Below are 22,696 nucleotides of genomic sequence, written 5' to 3' on the forward strand. Positions count from 1 at the left end.
AAGGCAATAATAACTACATACATATTTTTTAAATGAAAAAGAATTTTGAAAATTTGAGTAGCTTTTGGGAAGCAGTATATGTTACAAAAAACAATGCTGAGCCATTTCTTTTCATTGGGAAATGAGTGAACGATGTATTAAAAAATTCAGATTTTGTGGAAAGATTGGGATGTTGGAAAACAATAGGAATTGACTGTTAAGAGACACGGGGTTTCTTTTCTGAAGATGAAGGAAATGTCCCAAAATTGTGTTAAGTTGTAAAAATCTATGAATATTGTAAACACCACTGAAGTGCACGCTTTAAATGGATGAACTATCTGGTATGTGAACTACATCTCAAAATACAAAAAGAACCCTCTGCCATCATATAAATTATGGGCAAGGAAAAGACTGGCCAAAAGGGCAAAATGTTGAGAACATATTACTAGCATAAGACATTTCTGTAAGATTTTTGTTTTCTCTAGTGTCACCTAAATTTAAAGACCGTGGGCAATGCCTTTGGTGGTGCTGCATCTGGAGGAAATCTCTGCCTCTGCCAAGGTTCATAACGGTGTCATCTGAAGATTGACTTGCACGTCCTCTGTTAGTTTTAACTGGTATAATTCAGCTACTATGCTCTATATTTAATAATGGGGTTTTTTTTGGTTTGTTTTTTGGAGGAAATCTCATTCTGTTTCCCAGGCTAGAATGTCGTGGTATCATCATAGCTCACAGCAACCTCAAACTCCAGGGCTCAAGAGATCCTCCTGCCTCAGCCTGGTGGGCATCTGCAGTCTTGGCACTCTACCCAGAGCAACAGAGTGACACCGTCTTGGGAAAAAAAATTAAATTCTTTTGCAAATCAAAAAGAAAGGAAAAAAGTACCAACAGAAAAATGGAAACTATTCACACACAAAAAAGGAACACAAGTGGCAATGAATATATTCAGTAATAATAGTAACAAATTTAAACGACAATAAAATGTTTTAACCTAAGAGGTGGCAAAGGGCTAAAGTAATGACCAATAATGAAATATAGGGTGGACATAAAGTTTGTGTGCAATTTACTGTGTTAAACTATTTTAAATTGCACACGGACTTTATGTCCACCCTATATACACACACAGATGTTGCAAATAACTAGCATTGGCGGGTTATGCAGGCTGATAGTAATACTGCCATGGTTTGCAAAATTTAAAACATGCCTAGCTTGCCATAGCAAGTTCCTTTTACAGAATTTATGCCAGCAGAAATATTGACCACATGAACAAACATGCACATACGAACACACACACAGTCACATGCCTAAGCAGATAGCCACTGCATTCTGGGAACTGGTTCACTGAAGACTGTGACTGAGGCCAGGAGTGGTGGCAGATGCCTATAGTCCCAGCTACTTGCAAGGCTATTCATATAGATGTAGAAATACCTAGAACGGTATGCACCCCCAAATCACTCATTACCTATGCACTGTGTGAATACAATTAATTTTTACTTTCTTTATAAGACTATCTTTATTCTCTGAAATTGTGATAGGAAAAACAATACCAATAAAATAACTGTCCCTATTTGCCAGTCTCCCTTACCTCCTTTCTTTCAGAAACCATTTATCTTGTCTATCCAGACGTAAGTTTACCTTAGAAAAGAAACATATTAAATCTACATTCTCACAACTTCTCATTGTATTCCTGGAAAGTGAGAAAGAAAATGATAGAATAGAAATAACTCCTCAACTGTTTTTTCTCTACGAATGACTTAGGCTTTTACTTTATGTTAACAGGCAATATGAAAGAAGGGGACCTCTGAAGGGGTGGGAGAAAGTTTTAGGATGGCTGCATTTTTGTTAAAGGTTATGAGGTCAGTGTGATGATGACATGGCTTTGCCCATTGAGTCTGGGGCTTATCAGACTGATCTGGCTGGCCAGGCCTGTGTCTCTCTTCTCTCTCTCTGCTTACCACACACTCTTAATAGGAAAGTACAACCTCCCGGAGAGTAGTGTCCTATGTGTTTTTGTTTCCCACAAAGGTAAAGGCAAAATCTTTAATAAAAAAAGATTTATCCCACTAACTAATGAGAAAATAAACCATTTTTATCTGATTAGAAATAAAATCACTGTATTAGTGAAAGCCATTTAAATGCAGGATGACCGATGGAAATTCTAAGCAGATGTGCTTAATTAAAGTGATAAAAGTATGAGATGATTCTTGGATGAGGAAAGTAATTTTTACCAGGTAACAATGGGATTGTATCTCAAAAAGCAATTTTGAGATTCTACTTAGAAAAATGATACTGAATTATATGCACTTATGCATCTCTAAAAAGAGCATAAGTCTTAAGAGTAACAGTGACTTGATCCTACAATAGAATGCTATTTTTCCTAGTAGTTACACCATGAAAAGGAAATAGTATTAAAGATGAGATGCAAAATATTTAAAACCTGAAAGGACATAGGCACCTACCAATCAGAAAGGATGCCCAAGCAATCAACCTGACAATAAATTCTAGGCTTGTGTAATAGATGCACCATAGTTACAAATCTGCTGTGTACACATGTGCTTAATAACCACAATGAGGAACACATGTACTTAACAATAACACCAATGAGGAACATTGGTGCTAATAATGAGCATGTGTGCTTAATAATGAATGCTAACGACCACCTGTGCTCAATGAGAAAGATCTGTGCTCAGTAACGAGGACCACCTGTGCTTACTGGGTAAGACCTGTTTAACCGTAAGGAACACCAGTGCACAACCATAATGAGGAACACCGGGCTCAAGGAGCAACGCCTGTTCTTAATGAGGATCATCTGTGGTCAAGCAACACCTGTACTTAACTATGAGGAACGCCTGGGCTCAATGAGACACACCTGTGCTTAACAAGTAACACGTATGCTTGAAGAACACCTGTGCTCAACAAATACTAATGATGAGGAACGTGTGCAGCTTCAGGGCCTCTCCCTTACTTCAGCCTCCTCCCTCCATCTGCCTCCCTGACAGCCAGGATGTTGAATACAAGACATTTGTTTCTGAATAGTTTTTACTGTGAAATTACTAATTTAGTTCGAGTGTTATGAAATAGCAGAATATTGCTTTTCTAAGGTGTGACCTTAGGTGTGGTCAAGTGTGGTCATTTCCTCTTTATGGAAATGAACCACCTACACAGCCAGCTTCTCTCAAGTGACAATCCTTTCAGTATCTGATGTGACCATTTTTATAAGGAAGAAGGTAACATACCCTGTTTCCCCGAAAATAAGACAGTGTCTTATTTTCAGGGGACACATTATCTTTCCTGTAAGTATAGGTCTTATTTTCGGAGGATGTCCTATTTTCAGGGAAACAGGGTAGATAAAAAATTGACAAAAATGTTTCATCTTCTGTCATCTGTGACTGATAGGTAGTGGCTGTTTCAGGTACTGTATGAAACTCAGATGAAAATAACAGAGATATATTTACAGTCAGTAGGAAAGACTGGTCTGAATTAGTGATGTTTTCCATGATTGAAGAATTGAAAATAGTACAGAACATGCCATCCTCACTCAACTCTCTAAAGTTCCTTCATGCTCACCAATTCTGTTTTTCCATTAAACACTATGACTCAAACGGCGATTTCACTTTCCACAGTACATAATTTATATTTAAGGAGTATTGCAGCTAATGGTAGATAGTGGTTCACTGCAAAAGCATCACACTGTTCTTTATCCAAGTCTGTCGTAGTCTTACGCAGTTATATAATTTCATAGGGCATCACAAATTGCTTTGTAAACTTGAGGATGCATCACTGTCTATTGTTCCTGGTAGATAAACCACAAAGCCTGTGATTTAGTTCAGTGGACACCATTAGCATTCCAACGTGGTAGGCTTTTTCCTGCACTTAGAAAATTAGACTGTGAGGTGGTCAATTCTAGTGTTTTAAAAAGCAATTTCCAGCAGTTTCAATGCTGAAACATGTTATAAAATAGTTAAAGACAAGGACTATTTAGAATTTCTATTAGTACCTTCCATTATTTAGGTTACTATTAAATGGAAAACATGATCAATAAATGTATCAGGAACAATGAAAAAAATCTACATCCATGAATGAGTATAAATCCATTCATCGTTTTCCGGATGCCCAGTTCTGTAAACCGAATGCTGAGACGATGGTCCTGAGTGTTAAGTGTAGACAGCCGAGTGAGCTGAGGGATGTGTGATATCACAGGCAGCAGGGAGTGTCCTATTTAGTACGCACCAAAGAAAATTCCTGCAAACACGTAGACCGTTTTGTGTACATAAATGTCACAGAACTACCTATAAGGAAGATCGCTCTTTATGGTGAAGTAGAAAAAATTACTAACTCATAGTTTTCCAATAAAGCCTAAAATCCGTCTCTCTGCCTGCTTTCTTTCTCTTGCTACTGGGCCCCTAACCTCACCAGCCATGTGGATTTCTGGTTTCACAAACCCTGAGGAACCCAACAGACCAAAAAGTGTAAATTCTCTTTCCATGCTCCTTTGTCTTTTAGAATTTGTTCCTTTAAGTCTCATGTGATCCCTGAGTGTCCAGGAGGGATGGGTGAAGAGTCAGGCCTAAGGACGGCAAACACTTGGTAAATGTCTGAGGGAAAATGGGACACAGCATTCACAATCACAACACCGTGTGAACTCTTGTAGCCCCCAGTAAATTTCAGCTACCCCCTGGACCTTGGGGAGGGATTCTTCCTTTCTTTCCTTGGAATGTTCTCTGACTCCTTTTCTCTTCCCTCCCACCCATCCTTCCCATCTCTCACTCCCTAGTCTCCCTTTCTCATCATCTCTTCTCTCTAATATAAAAATAAACTTACACTTTTATAACTTAATCTCAGCCTAGAGAAATTCTCTTCTTGTCCTGAGCGGCACCTAAGGAGCAGCTGAGCTTTTCCACACCTATCATGACCTGTGTTCTAGGAGGGATAAACCAAAGGCACACGCGCACTCTAGTTTGTCTAAGAATATACCCTCCTCTTTATGGAAATGAACCACCTACACAGCCAGCTTCTTTATTTATCCACGTGTGCTAAAGTGACTTCAAATACCCTAGGGGTTGGTTGAGCATATATCATTAACAACGCCTCCCTCACAAACCATAGCCTCATAACATACTTCTCGATGAAATTAATGCATAAAACTAACAAAACAAGGTCATGCCCCAATTTACAGACCAAATAATAATAGGAATGTGTTCTTACCTATGAAATAAGACAGGAGTATTGCCAGGAGCGCTGAGACGCCTACGGCGCACAGGGCCGTGCACTTCCAGCTGCAGTACTTCGAAGACTTCTTGAATTTGAAAGCACTTCTTGAGAGAGTATTTCTAGGTAGTGGCCGAGTAGGCGGTGAATAAACAGAGCCAGATGCCATGGTGTACCCTGGGGTTGCTGTACTGAACAGTGGCGTTGTCCCTGTCCCTGTTTTGAATAGGAAATGCCTGTGCAAAAGAAGCAGCACAGGGTCAGATACCAATGAGAGCACATGCCATGGAAATCACCACACGTCCTACCAACCTTCACCCCATCTACCATTCTTCATGTTTTATAAATTTACCTCCCATCCTAAAGATGTCCATCTTGAATAGTTTAGAAAATTGACTTTTGAATCAGAGATGTTGTCATAGATAACAGAAATGTAATCAGAAGGTAAATCTGCTGGGGGAGGAGGGTGGTTATAATCACAGAACACTCTAAAACCCAGCCTAAAAAAACGAAGGGGGCAAAGGACCAGGTTTTGGGTCAAATACAGAAAGACTCTCTAACAACTGATCCGTACAGTAAAAGTTTGTATCTCTCTTACCTTAAAATGTGCAAACAAAAATTGAATGAGAAGAGCACTGCAGAACAACTTTTCTTTAGATTCCTATTAACAATACAGGTTTCAAATTTCAGAAATGTACCATGTGTTTACATTTAATATTATGGAGATAACTTACTGTGTATCTACTTTTCATCCCAACATCTATCACATTTCCTTCTAAGACATCAAATGTAACCCACACTGCTCTCTCCTTCTTATTTAGGAGGTTTTCTATGTCTATGAATATTCTACTCTAGTGTGGTCTATTTATTTATGCAAGACAATTTTATATGGTACATAAATACTTGTAGTTTTAATATTCATGTATTTATTTTATTGTGTAATAGAAAAAGATCGAACATATCAAACGAGTTAAGGGGTTAACAGAAGTGGGAAGTTGAACTGCCAAATTTCACATTATCTTTACTCCTCCTAGGTGAGAGAAAGCTCGTAGTGAGAATAGGATGGATTTAGGCTAGGGCCCAGACAACACAGCTGGTCTGGTCAGTTTAGGACCTACTGACCTTCACCTCTTTTCTTCCATTCTTACTGTTTTGTAAATTTACCTCTCACCCTAAAAGATGCCTATCTTGAACAGTTTAAGAGAACTGATTTAGGAAATTGACTTTTGAATCAGAAATGTTGTGGTCATTGAGATGTGCTGGCAGGGGTCATCAAAGCATGGCTGCGGCTGCAGGCCACATGAGGTGGTGTGATTGTATTTGTCCCCCCCCCTTTTTTTTTCACTTCAAAATAAGATATGTACAGTGTGCATAGGAATTTGTTCATAGATGTTTTTTTTTAAACTATAGTCTGGCCCTCCAACGGTCTGAGGGACAGTGAACTGGCCCCCTGTTTAAAAAGTTTGAGGACCCCTGATTAAAGTAAGGGTTAATATGGTTTTTGCTTTGAACTTTTATGTATAAAACTGTGGCTTTGGAAATGGAAGAACAGAAGTCTCAGGGAGAGACTGGCTTCTTGACCAATAAAGTTTGGTAGACCTGTCCCTGTCTCAGCATTTTGGCTGACAGTGACAGGTGGCTGGACCCTCTTCATCCACAAGTTACTACATCTATAAATTGTACTAGTGACTATATTGTGAACCCATTTTCCCTCACTGAATTACTTTATAAAGCTAATTTAAAAGTTTATAGCCTGAACTGAGTTACATGCTAGAGACAGCATGGGCATCTTCTGGCACATTCCTACCTGGGGAATTAAGGTTATTAAGGGCTCTGGAACTGGACTCTTGGTTCAAACGCAGACTTCACCTGTAATTAGCTGCTTGTTTGGTGAGTTACTCAAGTTTTCTGTGTTTTGGTTTTATTATCTATAAAGTGGGCACGATAGTAGTACCTACTCTCTAGGTATGTTTTGAGGATTAAGAGAAATCATATATATAAAGTGTTTATATTAGCATCTGGCACACTACCAAATTCATATATCAGAACCTATATTCCAAAAGACAAAAAATTACCATCTGAAGGCTTTAGATTCTCAATTCAATATATAACATCATAAAAAACAATGCATATGAAATTAATTCACTGGTTTACAAATTTAGTATTGGTGATTCTCCTCTACACTGGTGTATAATCCAGAGGGAAGATGGATTGTATCACACTAAGAAGTAACTTGATCATTTGGATCAGGCATCAGTAAACTTTCTCTGTAGAGGACCAGAGATGAAATATTTTCAGCTTTTCCTATTGTATGACTGAACTCTGCTATTATATCACGAAAGGAGCCATACATAGTGCATAAATAATTCTGTTCCAATAAAATTTGATTTATGTATATTGAAATTTTAATTCCATAGAATTTTTCTGTGCCATTAAATCTTTTTTTGTTTCATGTTGTCAATTATTTAAAAATATAAAAACCATTCTTACAAGCAGGACAGAAACAGGTAGCAGGGACGAATGTGGCTATGAGCTACAGGTGGCCCCTACTTTAGATTTACATCGTTTTTATGATGATGCATAAAGAATGAGCTGGAAACATCACTGAAAAGGATCTAAAAAAAGCAGCCTGAAGGATATATAAGCACTCCTGTTGGAGAAGGCAGATAGAGATCCTACTATTAATCTTTTTGGAAGTTCCACCCTAAAAAATTCCTGACATACACTAAAGTATACATTTCACAGGGCCAATCACCTTTGTGAAGCGTATGGAAAGGATTGCAATTTCCTATGATTGTGAAATGATTCAGAGTGGGCTTTATCATCAGCTCGGCTTTGGACGGCGTCCCCAGAATCACTGGCTTGTACTAGCTATCCGTGGTGTCGGCTTCATCAATCCCCGCCTTTTCCCGAGTACTTCCTACATGCTGTGTACTGTTTTCTCAGCTGAGATGTCACCACCTGATTACCCAAACAAAGCCCTATTCCCTTCATTCTCCATTGTACTGCCATGTTCATTTCTTCACAATGGATATTACAGTCTGCTATCGTGTTATTTATTTACTTGTGTGGCAGGTTAAATTTTTGAAATACTATTTAAAGTGTGTATTTTTCCTCTTGATATATATATTTTTCTTTCTGTGTTTGGTCTGCTCTCTCAATCCCTCCCTTACTTTATTCCATTGCCTCTGGGAGAAATGAAGTAAGATGAGTCTCTTGTTGGTTTTCTAAAGCTCAGACTGCTGGGGGAAGTGGAGTGGCCTGGGGTGTAACCAGAAGGCTTGGGGTGGGAGGGGAGAACACTGTGAGGAACAAAAGACGTTTCCCTGCAGACTGGGAGAACAGCTTCAGGCTGGGAGCAGGTGGAGATCCCAAGGGGCGCTGTCAAGAGCACAGGATTCTGGTCATTCTCTGTGGGTGGCACCTGCGGAAGGGGCAAGACTCTTGAGGCCTTCCACTGCTTCCATGCCTTGCTGGAGAGCACAGGAACAGCAGAGAGAGCTACCCGACAAAGCTGTGTAAACAGCAACAAGGGACACTCAAGTAACAATGGGTATATAGGCCCATGGCCCATGACCGATTCCCTCGCCTTATGTATTGGTATAATGAAAACCCTCTGGAAGAAAGCAGAAATAAAGAGGATTATCCCTCTTTGGGGAATGTACCTCAGAAGTCTAAAAGAAACAGAATGTACAAAGTAAAGACTCCCTTTCCAGCAGTTCTCAATCTGTGGGCTGCAACCCCTTTGTAACAATGAAAATACATCATGGCATTAGGAAGGTTGAGAACCACTGCCTTAGATAATAAAATAGATCATTATATTAAGGGCTAGGATGAGAGAAATAGGAACAGTTGAGAGAGGGATTTACTTTGTCTCAGAGACAAGGCCCTGCTCCTGGGTTCCCTGGCTGAATCCTGGAGAAGGAGACAGTGCAAAGTGTATGCAGGGGGTCTGACAACCAAGGAAACCTGTGCCTTAAAATTTGGACCAAAACCAGAGGAGATATAACAGGATCCAAAAGAGAAATTAGTGCCTGTGGTGTGTAGGTAACACCATCACAGAGAGCCTCACTGAGATTGCTACGCCTCCGCGTAACTTTTAAGGAGCAGAATTACTTCCGTAACTGCAAGAGTAGCATAGAAGTCAGCAGAGTGTGCCCCTGGACCTGACTGGCCGCACAGATGGGAAGGCAGGCCATCTCAACCACGGCATGTGAATCAGCAATGAGCAAACGGTTCCAAAACAATGTGTCCTGGCAGAGAAGACCCAGACACTGGATTCTCCCTGCTATGCTTCAGAGATTCAGGTAAAGGGAGGGACCCAAAATGTCTGAAGAAAAAGATTCTAGGAATGAGGGCTTAACATAAAGAGAAATATAACAAAAAAGTTGTATTTATAGTTGACGGTCTAAGAATGATATACCCACTGCACAGACGTGTTGTTCATCTTCTCGATGAGGATTTACTCACCTCTGTATTTCCAGAACTTAAACAATGGTCTTGGCACATACTAGCTGCTCAATAAAAACATGTGAAAGGGGGAAAACCAGGAACCATTGTCCAGATAAGGAAAAGTGAGCCTCATAAAAGTTAAGTGCCTTGGCCAAAAAGCCACATCTAAGAAATAAATACATAACATCATAAAGTACATAACATAAAAATATGTAAATGAAAGTTGGAAATTATACAGAAATGTAAAGCACTCCTGGAAAATGTGTTGCCGCTTGACTGAAAGTGGCTTAAGTCACTTCCCAATGGGAAATGGGAACTGAGCCCGACCCTATGGGACTCCAAAGATTCTGACTTCAGCTGCAACACCAGAAACACAGGATCAGCTACGTTGTGTAGGATGATGATTTTGACAGATGTTGACTTCAAACTAGATATTCGTTTCCATTCCAAAATTTGAGACATGAGCTAGGCGCAGTGGCTCACATCTATAATCCCAGCACTCTGGGAGGCAGAGGTGAGAGGATCCCTTGAGCTTAGGAGTTTAAGACCAGTCTGAGGAAGAGTAAGACCCCGTCTCTACTAAAAACAAACAAACAAACAAAAAAAAAAAAAATAGAAAAAGTAGCAGCCACCTGTAGGCCCAGCTACTCAGGAGGCTGAGGCAAGGGGATCGCTTGAGCCCAACAGTTTGAGGTTGCTGTGAGCTATGACACCTCGGCACTCTACTCAGGAAGACAGAGTGAGATGGTGTCTTAAAACAACCCCCACCCCCACCATTTGAGATATCAATATATGATGTGATTGGTGATTCTGGCAGGGAATTCCTTTAAGAACTAGGCTTAAGTGGCTATATGATTATTATTTTTAGCGGAAAATGTAAGTTTGAGATATTTTTGAAAACTAAGATTTAATATTTTAAGATACATTATTCACTAATAGTGGAACTGAAAACCTCACCTTGAGTTTCCAATTTATTTTACATGTAAATGTACTTTTGCTGCTGCAAGAAAAAACAGAATTGTTCTGCCCACTGACTTTGTGTCTCAGAAGTTCCTTTCCTCCCCTCTGCCTACCTATGTCTGAAGGGGATCAGCTTAGGCCTTGGTGATATGTGTTCAACGTAAGTAGGGAAAGGTTATAAAGCCTAGTGAAAGGCGCCAAAGGACCAGGGATTTAGGTGTTCAAATCTTTGGTCCTCAGTATATTCAGATGGCTTTCTAGTATCCAAGAAAGAATTAGAGTAAAGATTGTTTAGACTGATGTATTTGACATGGTTTACAAACAAAGCGTGTCATTTGTGTGAGGGACTAGGTGTTTCCAATAAAATCAGGCCTCAATGTTGTTTGTGCCTAGTAACGACCCTTTGCATTTATGCTGTGGCTGGTACTCAGCATTACAGGGTGATGACGTGGGGCCGTGCCACGGTCCTTGCTTGTCGGTGTTGTTGATAAACAGCATATCCCCCAAGATTCCAGAGCCATATACATATGGCTCTGGAATTTTTACATATACATGTAAAAAAATATGTTATGTTACAAAGCAAGTAAGAAGTCAGGAGGCTAACTTCTAGTCCTGTAACGTATTTTTACATATACATGTAAAAATCTCTTAGACATAGGAGGAAAGATCTACATCAGCATATTTTCTATAGCAGAAAACGTTTTGTAGAACTCCATTAGTTTGGGGGTTCACACAGGAAACCTTCTTCCCAAAGGCAACAATGCGCCTTCCATGGCATTATATAAAACACGACAAAGTGTATAGATTAATGTGCACCTTTAAGCCCAGGACTTCTTTTTCTCTCTCAAGGTCCAACACACACTAACTTTCCGTTTAGAAGTCCGCAAATATTTAATGTAGTGACAGATGAACCCTGTAACTCAGCCGCATGAAAAGTACACAAGAAAATTACTTATCACCTAATTCTGCAGAAAGCACACATTTCTGTGTGTCATAATTCTCTCTCCCCCGTCCTGTGATTCTTGCCAAGTCCTACAGCTTTGGAAATATGCTTCTCATGTACAAAAATTCTCCACAAATTACTATCAAAACATATGGTTTTGACCTGGCTTCCACATGAGGTTTGTGGAATAAAGGCAGAAATTTTCTTTACTTCTCAGACCATATTTGGGCATAAAAAAGCGAGCCTGTGGGAATATTCCCCGCTGTCTCTGCAGTAAAGCTGCAGCAGCTTCTCTAACACGGAGCCACCTTTTGTTCTGATGTTGCTAATGACGCCCAGTTTGGCGCCTGCCTCTGGCTCCTGGGCTGTTTGTGCCACTGTTTTTCACTCTTGCGACACAGTAGAGGGGCACACTTGAAGAGCAAGTATCAGAGACTGAGGTGAGGAAAATCCATTTCAAAGCCCAAGACAGCCGGTGCCGAGGGTCACTGACCACCGCATGCTCGCTTTGTGGCTCTGGAATCTTGGGGGATATGCTGTTTATCAACAACACCGACAAGCAAGGACCGTGGCACGGCCCCACGTCATCACCCTGTAATGCTGAGTACCAGCCACAGCATAAATGCAAAGGGTCGTTACTAGGCACAAACAACATTTGCTTTTCAGTCTTTGAAAGTTGAAAGATTTGTCTCTTTGCTGATCTGCTTTAAGTCCAACCTTTTCATTTCGGCCCCTGCTCTAGCTTATTCAGCAGAACCTCCATAGTTGACCACCTCCCTACACTGACCGTAGCCTTACGCTGACCTAATTTTCATAGACTGGACATGCCTTGAAACTTTGTGATATGGGCTATTCTCACTGAGGGTAGGAGATAACTCAAGGTAGCTTTGATTTGTATTTCTCTGATGCAGATGCTGGCATGGGTGAGGAGAGAGGGGAACACTTCCATATGGTGGGACTGCAAACTAATACAGCCTTATTACAATCTGACAGAGAACTCAAATTAATCAACAGAAAAAGAGCAAATAATCCCATCTACCACTAGGCAAGAGACATGAACAGAATCTTCTCTGAAGAACACACCTGAATAGCCAACAAACATAAGAAAAAATGCTTATTGTCCCTAATCATCAGTGAAATGCAAATTAAAATCTCCCTGAGATATCACCTAACCCCAGTGAGAATAACCCATGTTAAAAAGTCCCAAAACTGCAGATGCTGGGGCAGATGTGGAGAGAAGGGAACACTCTTACATTGTTGATGGAATGGCAAAGTAATACAGTCTCTTTGGAAAGAAGTCTGGAGCATCCTCAATAAACTCAAAATAGACCTTTCATTTGAACCTGCAATCCCATTACTAGGCATCTACCCAGAAGAGAAAAATCATTTTACCGAAAAAGACTTTGCATTCAAATGTTCACAGCAGCTCGATTCACAATTGCCAAGATATGGAAACAACCTAAGTGCCTACCAACCCAGGAATAGATTAATAAACTGTGATACGTGTATGCCATGGAAGGCTGTCCAGCCATAAAAAAGAAAGAGACTTTACATTCTTTTGTGTTTATCTGAATGGAGTTGAAACACATTCTTAGTAAAGTATCACAAGAATAGAAAAGCAAGTATCTAGTGTACTCAATCCTAATATGAAACTAGTAGATGAACAACCACATGCCCATATGAGGGAAAAACACACTTAAATTCAAGGAAGGGGAGAAGAAGGAAGGTAGGAGGAGGGAGAGGGTTTGGTAAGATCTCACCTATTGGGCACAATGTAGGGATATATGGCATATTTCCTCAATGAACAGCGCAGCTACAACTTGGACTGGACCTAACAAATGCAAATAATGTAACTTAATCATATACACCCTCATATTAATCTGAAATAAATATAAAAACACAGATTGGACAGGCCTGGTTCCTTACATGGACTTCTGTATGTTAACCAATGTGGTACAGACTTTTGGTGTGGTCACCTTTCAGAGGTTCTATAATGTGGGTCATGGACACTGTAATATTAGTAAAGACAAAGGCTGAATTTCCTCATCTTTTTTGCTGTCCCCATCCCTGCCTTCTCTCCAGTGCTGAGCAACTCTGTGCCTTCGGCTGCTCTAACTGGCGCAGCACTGGGTAACAATTACTACTCTTTCCTGCCTGCCTCCTCTCCCTGTGTTCAACTTGTCAGAGAATCCTGAATTCATTCCTTCACAGCATTAATTTTTTTTTCTTTTTTCCTCCTTCCTCCTCTCTATGTGGCACAGATAGAGAAGATGCAAAAGTAACATTTCATTTCCAATCTTCTTCTACTCTTAAATGAAATGTCATGTTTTAAATATCAAGCCTGCACTGTGTACTGAACTACCTCTCCACGTCTGTCATAACCTCTGTCTACTACTATCCCAGGCCAATTACAATTCTGTCTTATGATTTGCTTTTTTAAAAATGTGTACCCACTATCTCTTACCCCAGGTATGCTTTGTTCCCCAGAGCCTCTTCACTTTTGACTAATTTTGTTTTTTAAAGTAGTAACTGCGAAATGTACCATACGTTAAGATTTTTGGTGGCAAAATAATCAGATTTTTGAAGTAAACGTAAACATGTTTTTCTATATTGTAATAAATAATATCAATATTTTAGTGCTCATTTAAAAACATCCTAACAAAATTAAATGTGAGAATAATTTATAAGCTTATAAGAATCACTAGGAAAAGATGGGTTAATACAAGTATTTAGTTCAAGGGCTTAATTATAATCATGTTATCTATAACACTAAAGACGTAGTTTAATAAGTTGGAAATTATAGGGGCCCAGCTACCCAGTGGAGGCTGAGGCAGGAGGATGGCTTAAGGCTTAGTGTTTGAGGCTGCTGTGAGCTATAATGACACCACGGCAATCTACGCAGGGTAACTGAGTGAGACTCTGTCTCAAAAAAAAAAAAACAAAAAAAGTTATAGGGACCCAAATTAAATGCACCCCTGGAAAATATGTTATAGCATTATATTCAACATGGTTTGAGTCATTTCCTCAATGGAATATTAGGACAGGAAATAAAAGTCAGAAAGAAAATAAGCAACTACTGAATGAAATTTTATTCAGATTATCTTTGTGAGTGGTTATCCTTCAAAGAAAACTGTTTTCTTGAGTGCTGTATAGAGAATTAGAAACTTTTTTAGAAATGAAGAGAGCAACGATTACAATAGAGATAGCATAGTAGTTAGCATTCTGCTTCTGGCCCTACAGCACTGTCGAAACCTTTATTAGTGACAAATAGAGACATAAAAAATATTTCTGTTGTGGAGAAATTCGGAGGTGGAGAGCAAGATGGCGGCCGAGTAACAGCTTCCTTGCATCTGGGCACCGTGAGTCTGGGAGATAGGACTCCAGGCATCTCTGGCTGGTGGGATCTGCCTATCATCACCCCTGTGAGGATACAGGAAGTCAGCGAGAGACTTCTGGACCCCAAGAGGAGGACTAAAACAGTGGAAAACTGGCAAGTGGTCATGTGTGTTTAATCGGTCTAAACCCGCCCGCAACTGTAAGTTCAGTAGCAGTGAGACTGCAAACCGGAAAGGCCTTACCTGTGAACTGTTCTGGTGTCTTTGGACTTGGCACTCAGTTGAACTGCCTTAGGGAGAGACTGAGCGGGAGTGCGGAGAACTCTGGCCATTGTCTAGGGCCCCAGTCTGAGCCGCTAAGCCAGACGGAGCTAATAACTGTTTGGCTGTGGGCCACAGGGAGTCATTGTGAGTAATCTGCCCCAGCAAGCTCCGCCCTCAGGGTCGCAGAGCTAGAATCGTGTGGGAGCTGGCAACCTAGCGACTGAGTAGCCTAAGGGTGGGGTCTGAGCTGCCTTGCAGCCCTAACCCTCAGGGGCAGAGTGAGACCGGTTTTGACACACTGGGTAAGTGGATAGCCACTTCAGCAGTGATTCCAGCAACAAGCACTTTCCTGGGAAAGCTTCTGGTCAGCAAGTTTACAAGTTCAAAGTGCCTTTTAAGTGGGCTGAAGAGAGATTTAGGGTGTCTACCTGCTGGGGTTTGAGAAATCAGCAGCCTCTAGTCGTATCAGAACTGTGATTAACATCTCATACCCGAGAAGACCACGTGCTGGCCAGACAATATTCAACAACATATACACACTGCTTTGTTTTTGGTTGTGTTTTGTTTTGTTTTTTTTTTTTTGTTTGGTTGTTTTTTTACTTTGATGTTGTTTTGTTTTTTAATTTCAACCTTTTCCGTACAGATCTTTTTTCTTTCTCAATTTTTCTAGTTTAATTATAATTTCCCATTGCTGCCTTTTTTAATAACTAGAACTTCATTTTTGCTAGTGTTTCTACTGCTATTATTTGGTTTTTCACCCAGTTTTATCCTATAAAGTCTCCTGTTTGCTTGTTTTGGTTTTTTTTGTCTTTCCTCTCTGCTTGGTGGAGGTGGGGTACTGTGTCTGATCAGGTTATCAAAGAGCTGCTGACCTCAAGGGAACCCCCCAACTGGACACCCCCAGAAGGTGGGTTTTTTTTAAGGTTGTGTCAAAGTACCCTACTGTACACCTATATTGCTCTGTCTCCCTCTTTCTGTGCCTCTCTTCTTTTTGTCAATATTCCTTTTACCCACCCCCCTCTCCTTTCTCTATTTTTTTTTTTTTTCTTTTCACTCGGTCCTCCTTTCTTTCATCCCTTTCTTGCTCTTCAACTTTCTCACCCTTCTGGTCCTGTACCAAAAGGACTCATCAAACCCTTAGTCCGCAGGCATGAGAACTTAAAGAGCAAGAGGAAGTGAAAGGAAAATTAGGGCAAGGAAACAGATAAAAGAAATCACTCATGAGGAAGAATCAGCAGAAAACTCCAGGCAACATGAAGAACCAGTCCAGAACAACCCCGCCAAGGGACCATGAGGTAGCTACTGCAGAGGATTCCACCTATAAGAAATGTTAGGAATAACAGAAAGGGAATTTAGGATAAACATGATGAAAACAATGAAAGAAATGATGGAAACAATGAAGGAAACTGCTAATAAAGTGGAAAATAACCAAAAGGAAATCCAAAAACAGAATCAAATAAGAGATGAACGATATGAAGAATATAAAAAGGATATAGCAGAGCTGAAGGAACTGAAACAGTCAATTAGGGAACTGAAAGATGCAATGGAAAGTATCAGCTACAGGTTAGACCATGCAGAAGAAAGAATTTCAGAGGTAGAAGACAAAGTTCTTGGGATAACTCAGATAGTAAAAGAGGCAGAAAAGAAGAGAGAGAAAGCAGAATGTTCGCTGTCAGAATTATGGGACTTTATGAAGCGTTCCAACATACGAGTTATAGGAAACCCAGAAGGGGAAGAAAAATGCCCCAGGGGAATGGAAGCCATACTAGAGAATATTATAAAAGAAAATGTCCCAAATATCACCAAAGATTCTGACACACTGCTTTCAGAGGGATATCGGACCCCAGGTTGCCTCAACTCTAACCGAGCTTCTCCAAGACACATTGTGATGAACCTGTCCAAACTCAAGACAAAAGAAAAGATTCTGCAAGCTGCCAGGAGTAAGTGCCAGTTGACCTATAGGGGCAAATCCATCAGAGTGACCGCAGACTTCTCTAATGAAACTTTCCAAGCAAGAAGACAATGGTCATCTACCTTTAATCTACTTAAACAGAACAATTTCCAGCCCAGAATTCTGTACCCTGCTAAGCTAAGCTTCAAAATTGACGGAGAAATCAAATCATTTACGGATATACAAACATTGAGGAAATTCGCCACAATAAGACCAGCTCTGCAGGAAATACTTCAACCTGTTCTGCACACTGACCACCACAATGGATCAGCAGCAAAGTAAGAACTCAGAAATTAAAGGACAGAACCTAACCTCCACACTGATGCAAAAGATAAAACTAAGCAATGGACTCTCACAAAATAAGATGAATAGAATACTACCACACTTATCAATTATCTCAATAAATGTTAATGGCTTGAATTCCCCACTGAAGAGACATAGATTGGCTGACTGGATTAAAAAACACAAGCCATCCATTTGCTGTCTGCAAGAAACACACCTGACTTCAAAAGACAAATTAAAGCTCCGAGTCAAGGGTTGGAAGACATTTTTCAGGAATACAGATGGAATACAAAAGAAAAGAGGAGTTGCAATCTTAGTTTCAGATTCATGTGGATTTAAAGCAACTAAAGTCAAAAAAGACAAAGATGGTCACTTTATATTGGTCAAGGGAAAAATACAACAAGAAGACGTTTCAATTCTAAATATTTATGCACCCAATTTAAATGCTCCCAGATTCTTGAAACAGACCTTACTCAGTCTGAGCAATATGATATCTGATAATGCCATAATAACAGGGGACTTTAACACTCTTCTTACAGAGCTGGACAGATCCTCTAAACAGAAATTAAACAAAGATATAAGAGATTTAAATGAGACCCTAGAACAACTGTGCTTGATAGACGCATATAGGACACTCCAACCCAAAGATAAAGAATATACAGTCTTCTCAGCACCCTATGGAACATTCTCCAAAATTGATCATATCCTGGGACACAAAACAAATAGCAACAGAATCAAAAGAATTCAAATTTTACCGTGTATCTTCTCAGACCACAAGGCACTAAAGGTGGAACTCAACTCTAACAAAAATGCTCAACCCAACACAAAGACATGGAAATTAAACAATCTTCTGTTGAATAACAGATGGGTGCAGGAAGAAATAAAACAGGAAATCATTAACTTCCTTGAGCATAACAACAATGAAGACACAAGCTTCCAAAACCTGTGGGATACTGCCAAAGCAGTTTTGAGGGAAAATTCATTGCTTTATATGCCTACATTCGAAAAACAGAAAGAGAACGCATCAACAATCTCACAAGCCATCTTATGGAATTGGAAAAAGAAGAACAATCTAAGCCTAAACTCAGTAGAAGAAAAGAAATATCCAAAATCAAATCGGAGATCAATGAAATTGAAAACAAAAGAATCATTCAGAAAATTAAGGAAACAAGGAGTTGGTTTTTTGAAAAAATAAATAAAATAGATAAACCATTGGCCAGACTAACGAGAAATAGAAAAGTAAAATCTCTAGTAACCTCAATCAGAAATGATAAAGGGGAAATAACAACTGATCCCACAGAGATACAAGAGATCATCTCTGAATACTACCAGAAACTCTATGCCCAGAAATTTGACAATGTGAAGGAAATGGATCAATATTTGGAATCACACCCTCTCCCTAGACTTAGCCAGGAAGACACAGATCTCCTGAACAGACCAATTTCAAGCTCTGAGATCAAAGAAACAATAAAAAATCTTCCAACCAAAAACTGCCCTGGTCCAGATGGCTTCACACCAGAATTCTATCAAACCATCAAGGAAGAGCTTATTCCTGTACTGCAGAAATTATTCCAAAAAATTGAGGAAGAAGGAATCTTCCCCAACACATTCTATGAAGCAAACATAACCCTGATACCCAAACCAGGAAAAAAGGAGAATTTTAGACCAATCTCATTCATGAATATAGATGCAAAAATTCTCAACAAAATCCTAGCCCACAGATTACAGCTTATTATCAAAAAAGTCATTCATCATGATCAAGTAGGCTTTATCCCAGGGATGCAAGGCTGGTTTAACATACGCAAGTCCATAAATGTTATCCACCATATTAACAGAAGCAAAAATAAAGATCACATGATCCTCTCAATAGATGCAGAAAAAGCATTTGATAAAATCCAGCATCCTTTTCTAATTAGAACATGGAAGAGTATAGGCATAGGTGGCACATTTCTAAAACAGATTGAAGCTATCTATGACAAACCCACAGCCAATATTTTACTGAATGGAGTAAAACTGAAAGCTTTTCCACTTAGAACTGGAACCAGACAAGGTTGTCCTCTGTCACCTTTACTGTTCAACGTAGTGCTGGAAGTTCTAGCCAATACAATTAGGCAAGACAAGGAAATAAAGGGAATCCAAATGGGAGCAGAGGAGGTCAAACTCTCTCTCTTTGCTGATGACATGATCTTATACTTAGAGAACCCCAAAGACTCAACCACAAGACTCCTAGAAGTCATCAAAAAATACAGTAATGTTTCAGGATGTAAAATCAATGTCCACAAGTCAGTAGCCTTTGTATACACCAATAACAGTGACGATGAGAAGCTAATTAAGGACACAACTCCCTTCACCATAGTTTCAAAGAAAATGAAATACCTAGGAATACACCTAATGAAGGAGGTGAAGGACCTCTATAAAGAAAACTATGAAATCCTCAGAAAGGAAATAGCAGAGGATATTAACAAATGGAAGAACATACCATGCTCATGGATGGGAAGAATCAACATTGTTAAAATGTCTATACTTCCCAAAGCAATCTACCTATTCAATGCCATTCCTGTCAAAATACTAACCTCGTACTTTCAAGATTTGGAGAAAATGATTCTGCGTTTTGTATGGAACCGGAAAAAAACCCGTATAGCTAAGGCAGTTTTTAGTAATAAAAATAAAGCTGGGGGCATCAGCATACCAGATTTTAGTCTGTACTACAAAGCCATAGTGGTCAAGACAGCATGGTACTGGCACAAAAACAGAGACATAGACACTTGGAATCGAATTGAAAACCAAGAAATGAAACTAACATCTTACAACCACCTCATCTTTGATAAACCAAACAAGAACACACCTTGGGGGAAAGACTCCCTATTCAATAAATGGTGTTGGGAGAACTGGATGCCTACATGTAAAAGACTGAAACTGGACCCACACCATTCCCCACTCACAAAAATTGATTCAAAATGGATAAAAGACTTAAATTTAAGGCATGAAACAATAAAAATCCTCAAAGAAAGCATGGGATAAACACTGGAGGGTATTGGCCTGGGGAAAGACTTCATGAAGAAGACTGCCAGGGCAATTGCAACAACAACAAAAATAAACAAACGGGACTTCATTAAACTGAAAAGCTTCTGTACAGCTAAGGAGACAACAACCAAAGCAAAGAGACAGCCTACACAATGGGAAAGGATATTTGCATATTTTCAATCAGACAAAAGCTTGATAACTAGGATCTATAGAGAACTCAAATTAATCCACATGAAAAAAGCCAACAATCCCATATATCAATGGGCAAGAGACATGAATAGAACTTTCTCTAAAGATGACAGACGAATGGCTAACAAACACATGAAAAAATGTTCATCATCTCTATATATTAGAGAAATGCAAATCAAAAGAACCCTGAGCTATCATCTAACTCCAGTGAGAATGGCCCACATCACAAAATCTCAAAACTGCAGATGCTGGTGTGTATGTGGAGAGAAGGGAACACTTTTACACTGCTGGTGGGACTTCAAACTAGTACAACCTTTCTGGAAGGAAGTATGGAGAAACCTCAAAGCACTCAAGCTAGACCTCCTATTTGATCCTGCAATCCCATTACTGGGCATCTACCCAGAAGGAAAAAAATCCTTTTATCATAAGGACACTTGTACTAGACTGTTTATTGCAGCTCAATTTACAATCACCAAAATGTGGAAACAGCCTAAATGCCCACCAACCCAGGAATGGATTAACAAGGTGTGGTATATGTATACCATGGAATACTATTCAGCTATTAAAAAAAATGGAGACTTTACATCCTTCGTATTAACCTGGATGGAAGTGGAAGAGATTATTCTTAGTAAAGCATCACAAGAATGGAGAAGCATGAATCCTATGTACTCAATTTTGATATGAGGACAATTAATGACAATTATGGTCATGGGGGGGAACAGAAAGAGGGAAGGAGGGAGGGGTGTGGGGCTTTGGTGTGTGTCACACTTTATGGGGGCAAGACATGATTGCTAGAGTGACTTTACCTAAGAATTGCAATCAGTGTTACCTGGCTTATTGTACCCTCAATGAATCCCCAACAATAAAAAAATAAAATTTCTGTTGTTTAATAACATCTATTATTATCTATCTTACAGAGAGAAGGGACCATTGCATGGAAACACTGAAGTTTCCTTCCTCTTCTTACATTCTTCATTGGACAAAGAAAGTCTTACATTAAACCAAATGTGAATTGTTTAAATAAAATGTCTTGCTGTCCTGCAGACATACGTAGACACAGCAATTAAAAGTTACCAAGAGTATAGATTGCTGTGTTCAAATTAGACGCTCTGATTTTAAAACCAATGTGCCAATGAGAGGGAAGACCAGCTATATTTGACCAAATTGATGACCTGTTCAACATCTAAAGCTCTCACCTACTAGCAAAGGAAATTTTAAGGCACAGGTTCCTTTTCCTCTGGCAAAAAGTAACTTTCTGGACTTGAGAGGCTTATTAAAGGTCTCACAAGATTTCCTCAACATCAAACGACTTTTCCAAAATGACATTTTCAGATCTGAAGCAAAATGAATCATACACTTGTGGATTAAATTTACCTGGGAATATATGAAGGCTGAAACTACTGAGTTCAAAATAGTTTTAGTTACTTAGTGATGCCAAGACAAGGAATGGTTTGCCTACAGTTCCTCTTAAGATATTTAAAAAAATTGTTAAATACGTAACTTTTAATTGTTACCTTGTGTTGCCGTCCATATGGCCTATTATCACTCAGTTACTTGCAGTGTATAATTTAAAGAGTAAATTTATCAAATACCACAGAAAGTAAAACAGGCTAGAATCTTTGTCAATATGTATGAGAAACACACGATGCACCTGGAAGGTGTCGACTATTACACAAGCCTTTTAAACACTTAAAAGCTGTGCTTATCAGTCTTCAGAATGTTCACGATCAAATTCAGAATTTTAAGCCCCAAACCAACTGGTTTATCTGTTAAAGGTATATTTAGCAGTACAATTTATAATGAATTAAAAACTGGAAAAGCAGTGTATTTAAAAGAAGTGCTTTATATAATGCTGAAATGAAATACACAATTTCTAGCACCTATTAAACAGAAAACTAAAGAAAGCCTGTATAGAAATTGCCTATTCCTATTCTAGGCAGGGTTCCCCTGTTTTCTTTACCCTTTGGCATCTGATTCTCAGTAGATATCCAGTACAATTACTCACTGTGCTCAAATGCCTAGCTAAATTTAGAAAGAAATCTCCATCAGCAGATGCTGACCCTCGGAAGCTCTGTTCATGAAGACACTGCAGAGGCTGCCGTGGACTTT

At 39.4% G+C, this 22,696-nt stretch overlaps 1 protein-coding gene across 12 annotated transcripts in view; it reads right to left on the minus strand.

The window, feature by feature from the left end:
• The window catches only part of TENM3 (teneurin transmembrane protein 3), a 953,923-nt gene that overhangs the window by 166,789 nt on the left and 764,438 nt on the right, over window positions 1-22,696 (minus strand). For all 12 annotated transcript variants that reach the window (XM_053585025.1, XM_053585092.1, XM_053585086.1 and 9 more), the window contains one exon: window positions 5,185-5,423. In XM_053585025.1, the coding sequence (XP_053441000.1) occupies window positions 5,185-5,423 (239 nt within the window). The remainder of the gene's footprint in view (window positions 1-5,184; window positions 5,424-22,696) is intronic.

This window comes from Nycticebus coucang, chromosome 1 (assembly GCF_027406575.1).
Source record: "Nycticebus coucang isolate mNycCou1 chromosome 1, mNycCou1.pri, whole genome shotgun sequence".
NCBI classification, from domain to species: domain Eukaryota; kingdom Metazoa; phylum Chordata; class Mammalia; order Primates; family Lorisidae; genus Nycticebus; species Nycticebus coucang.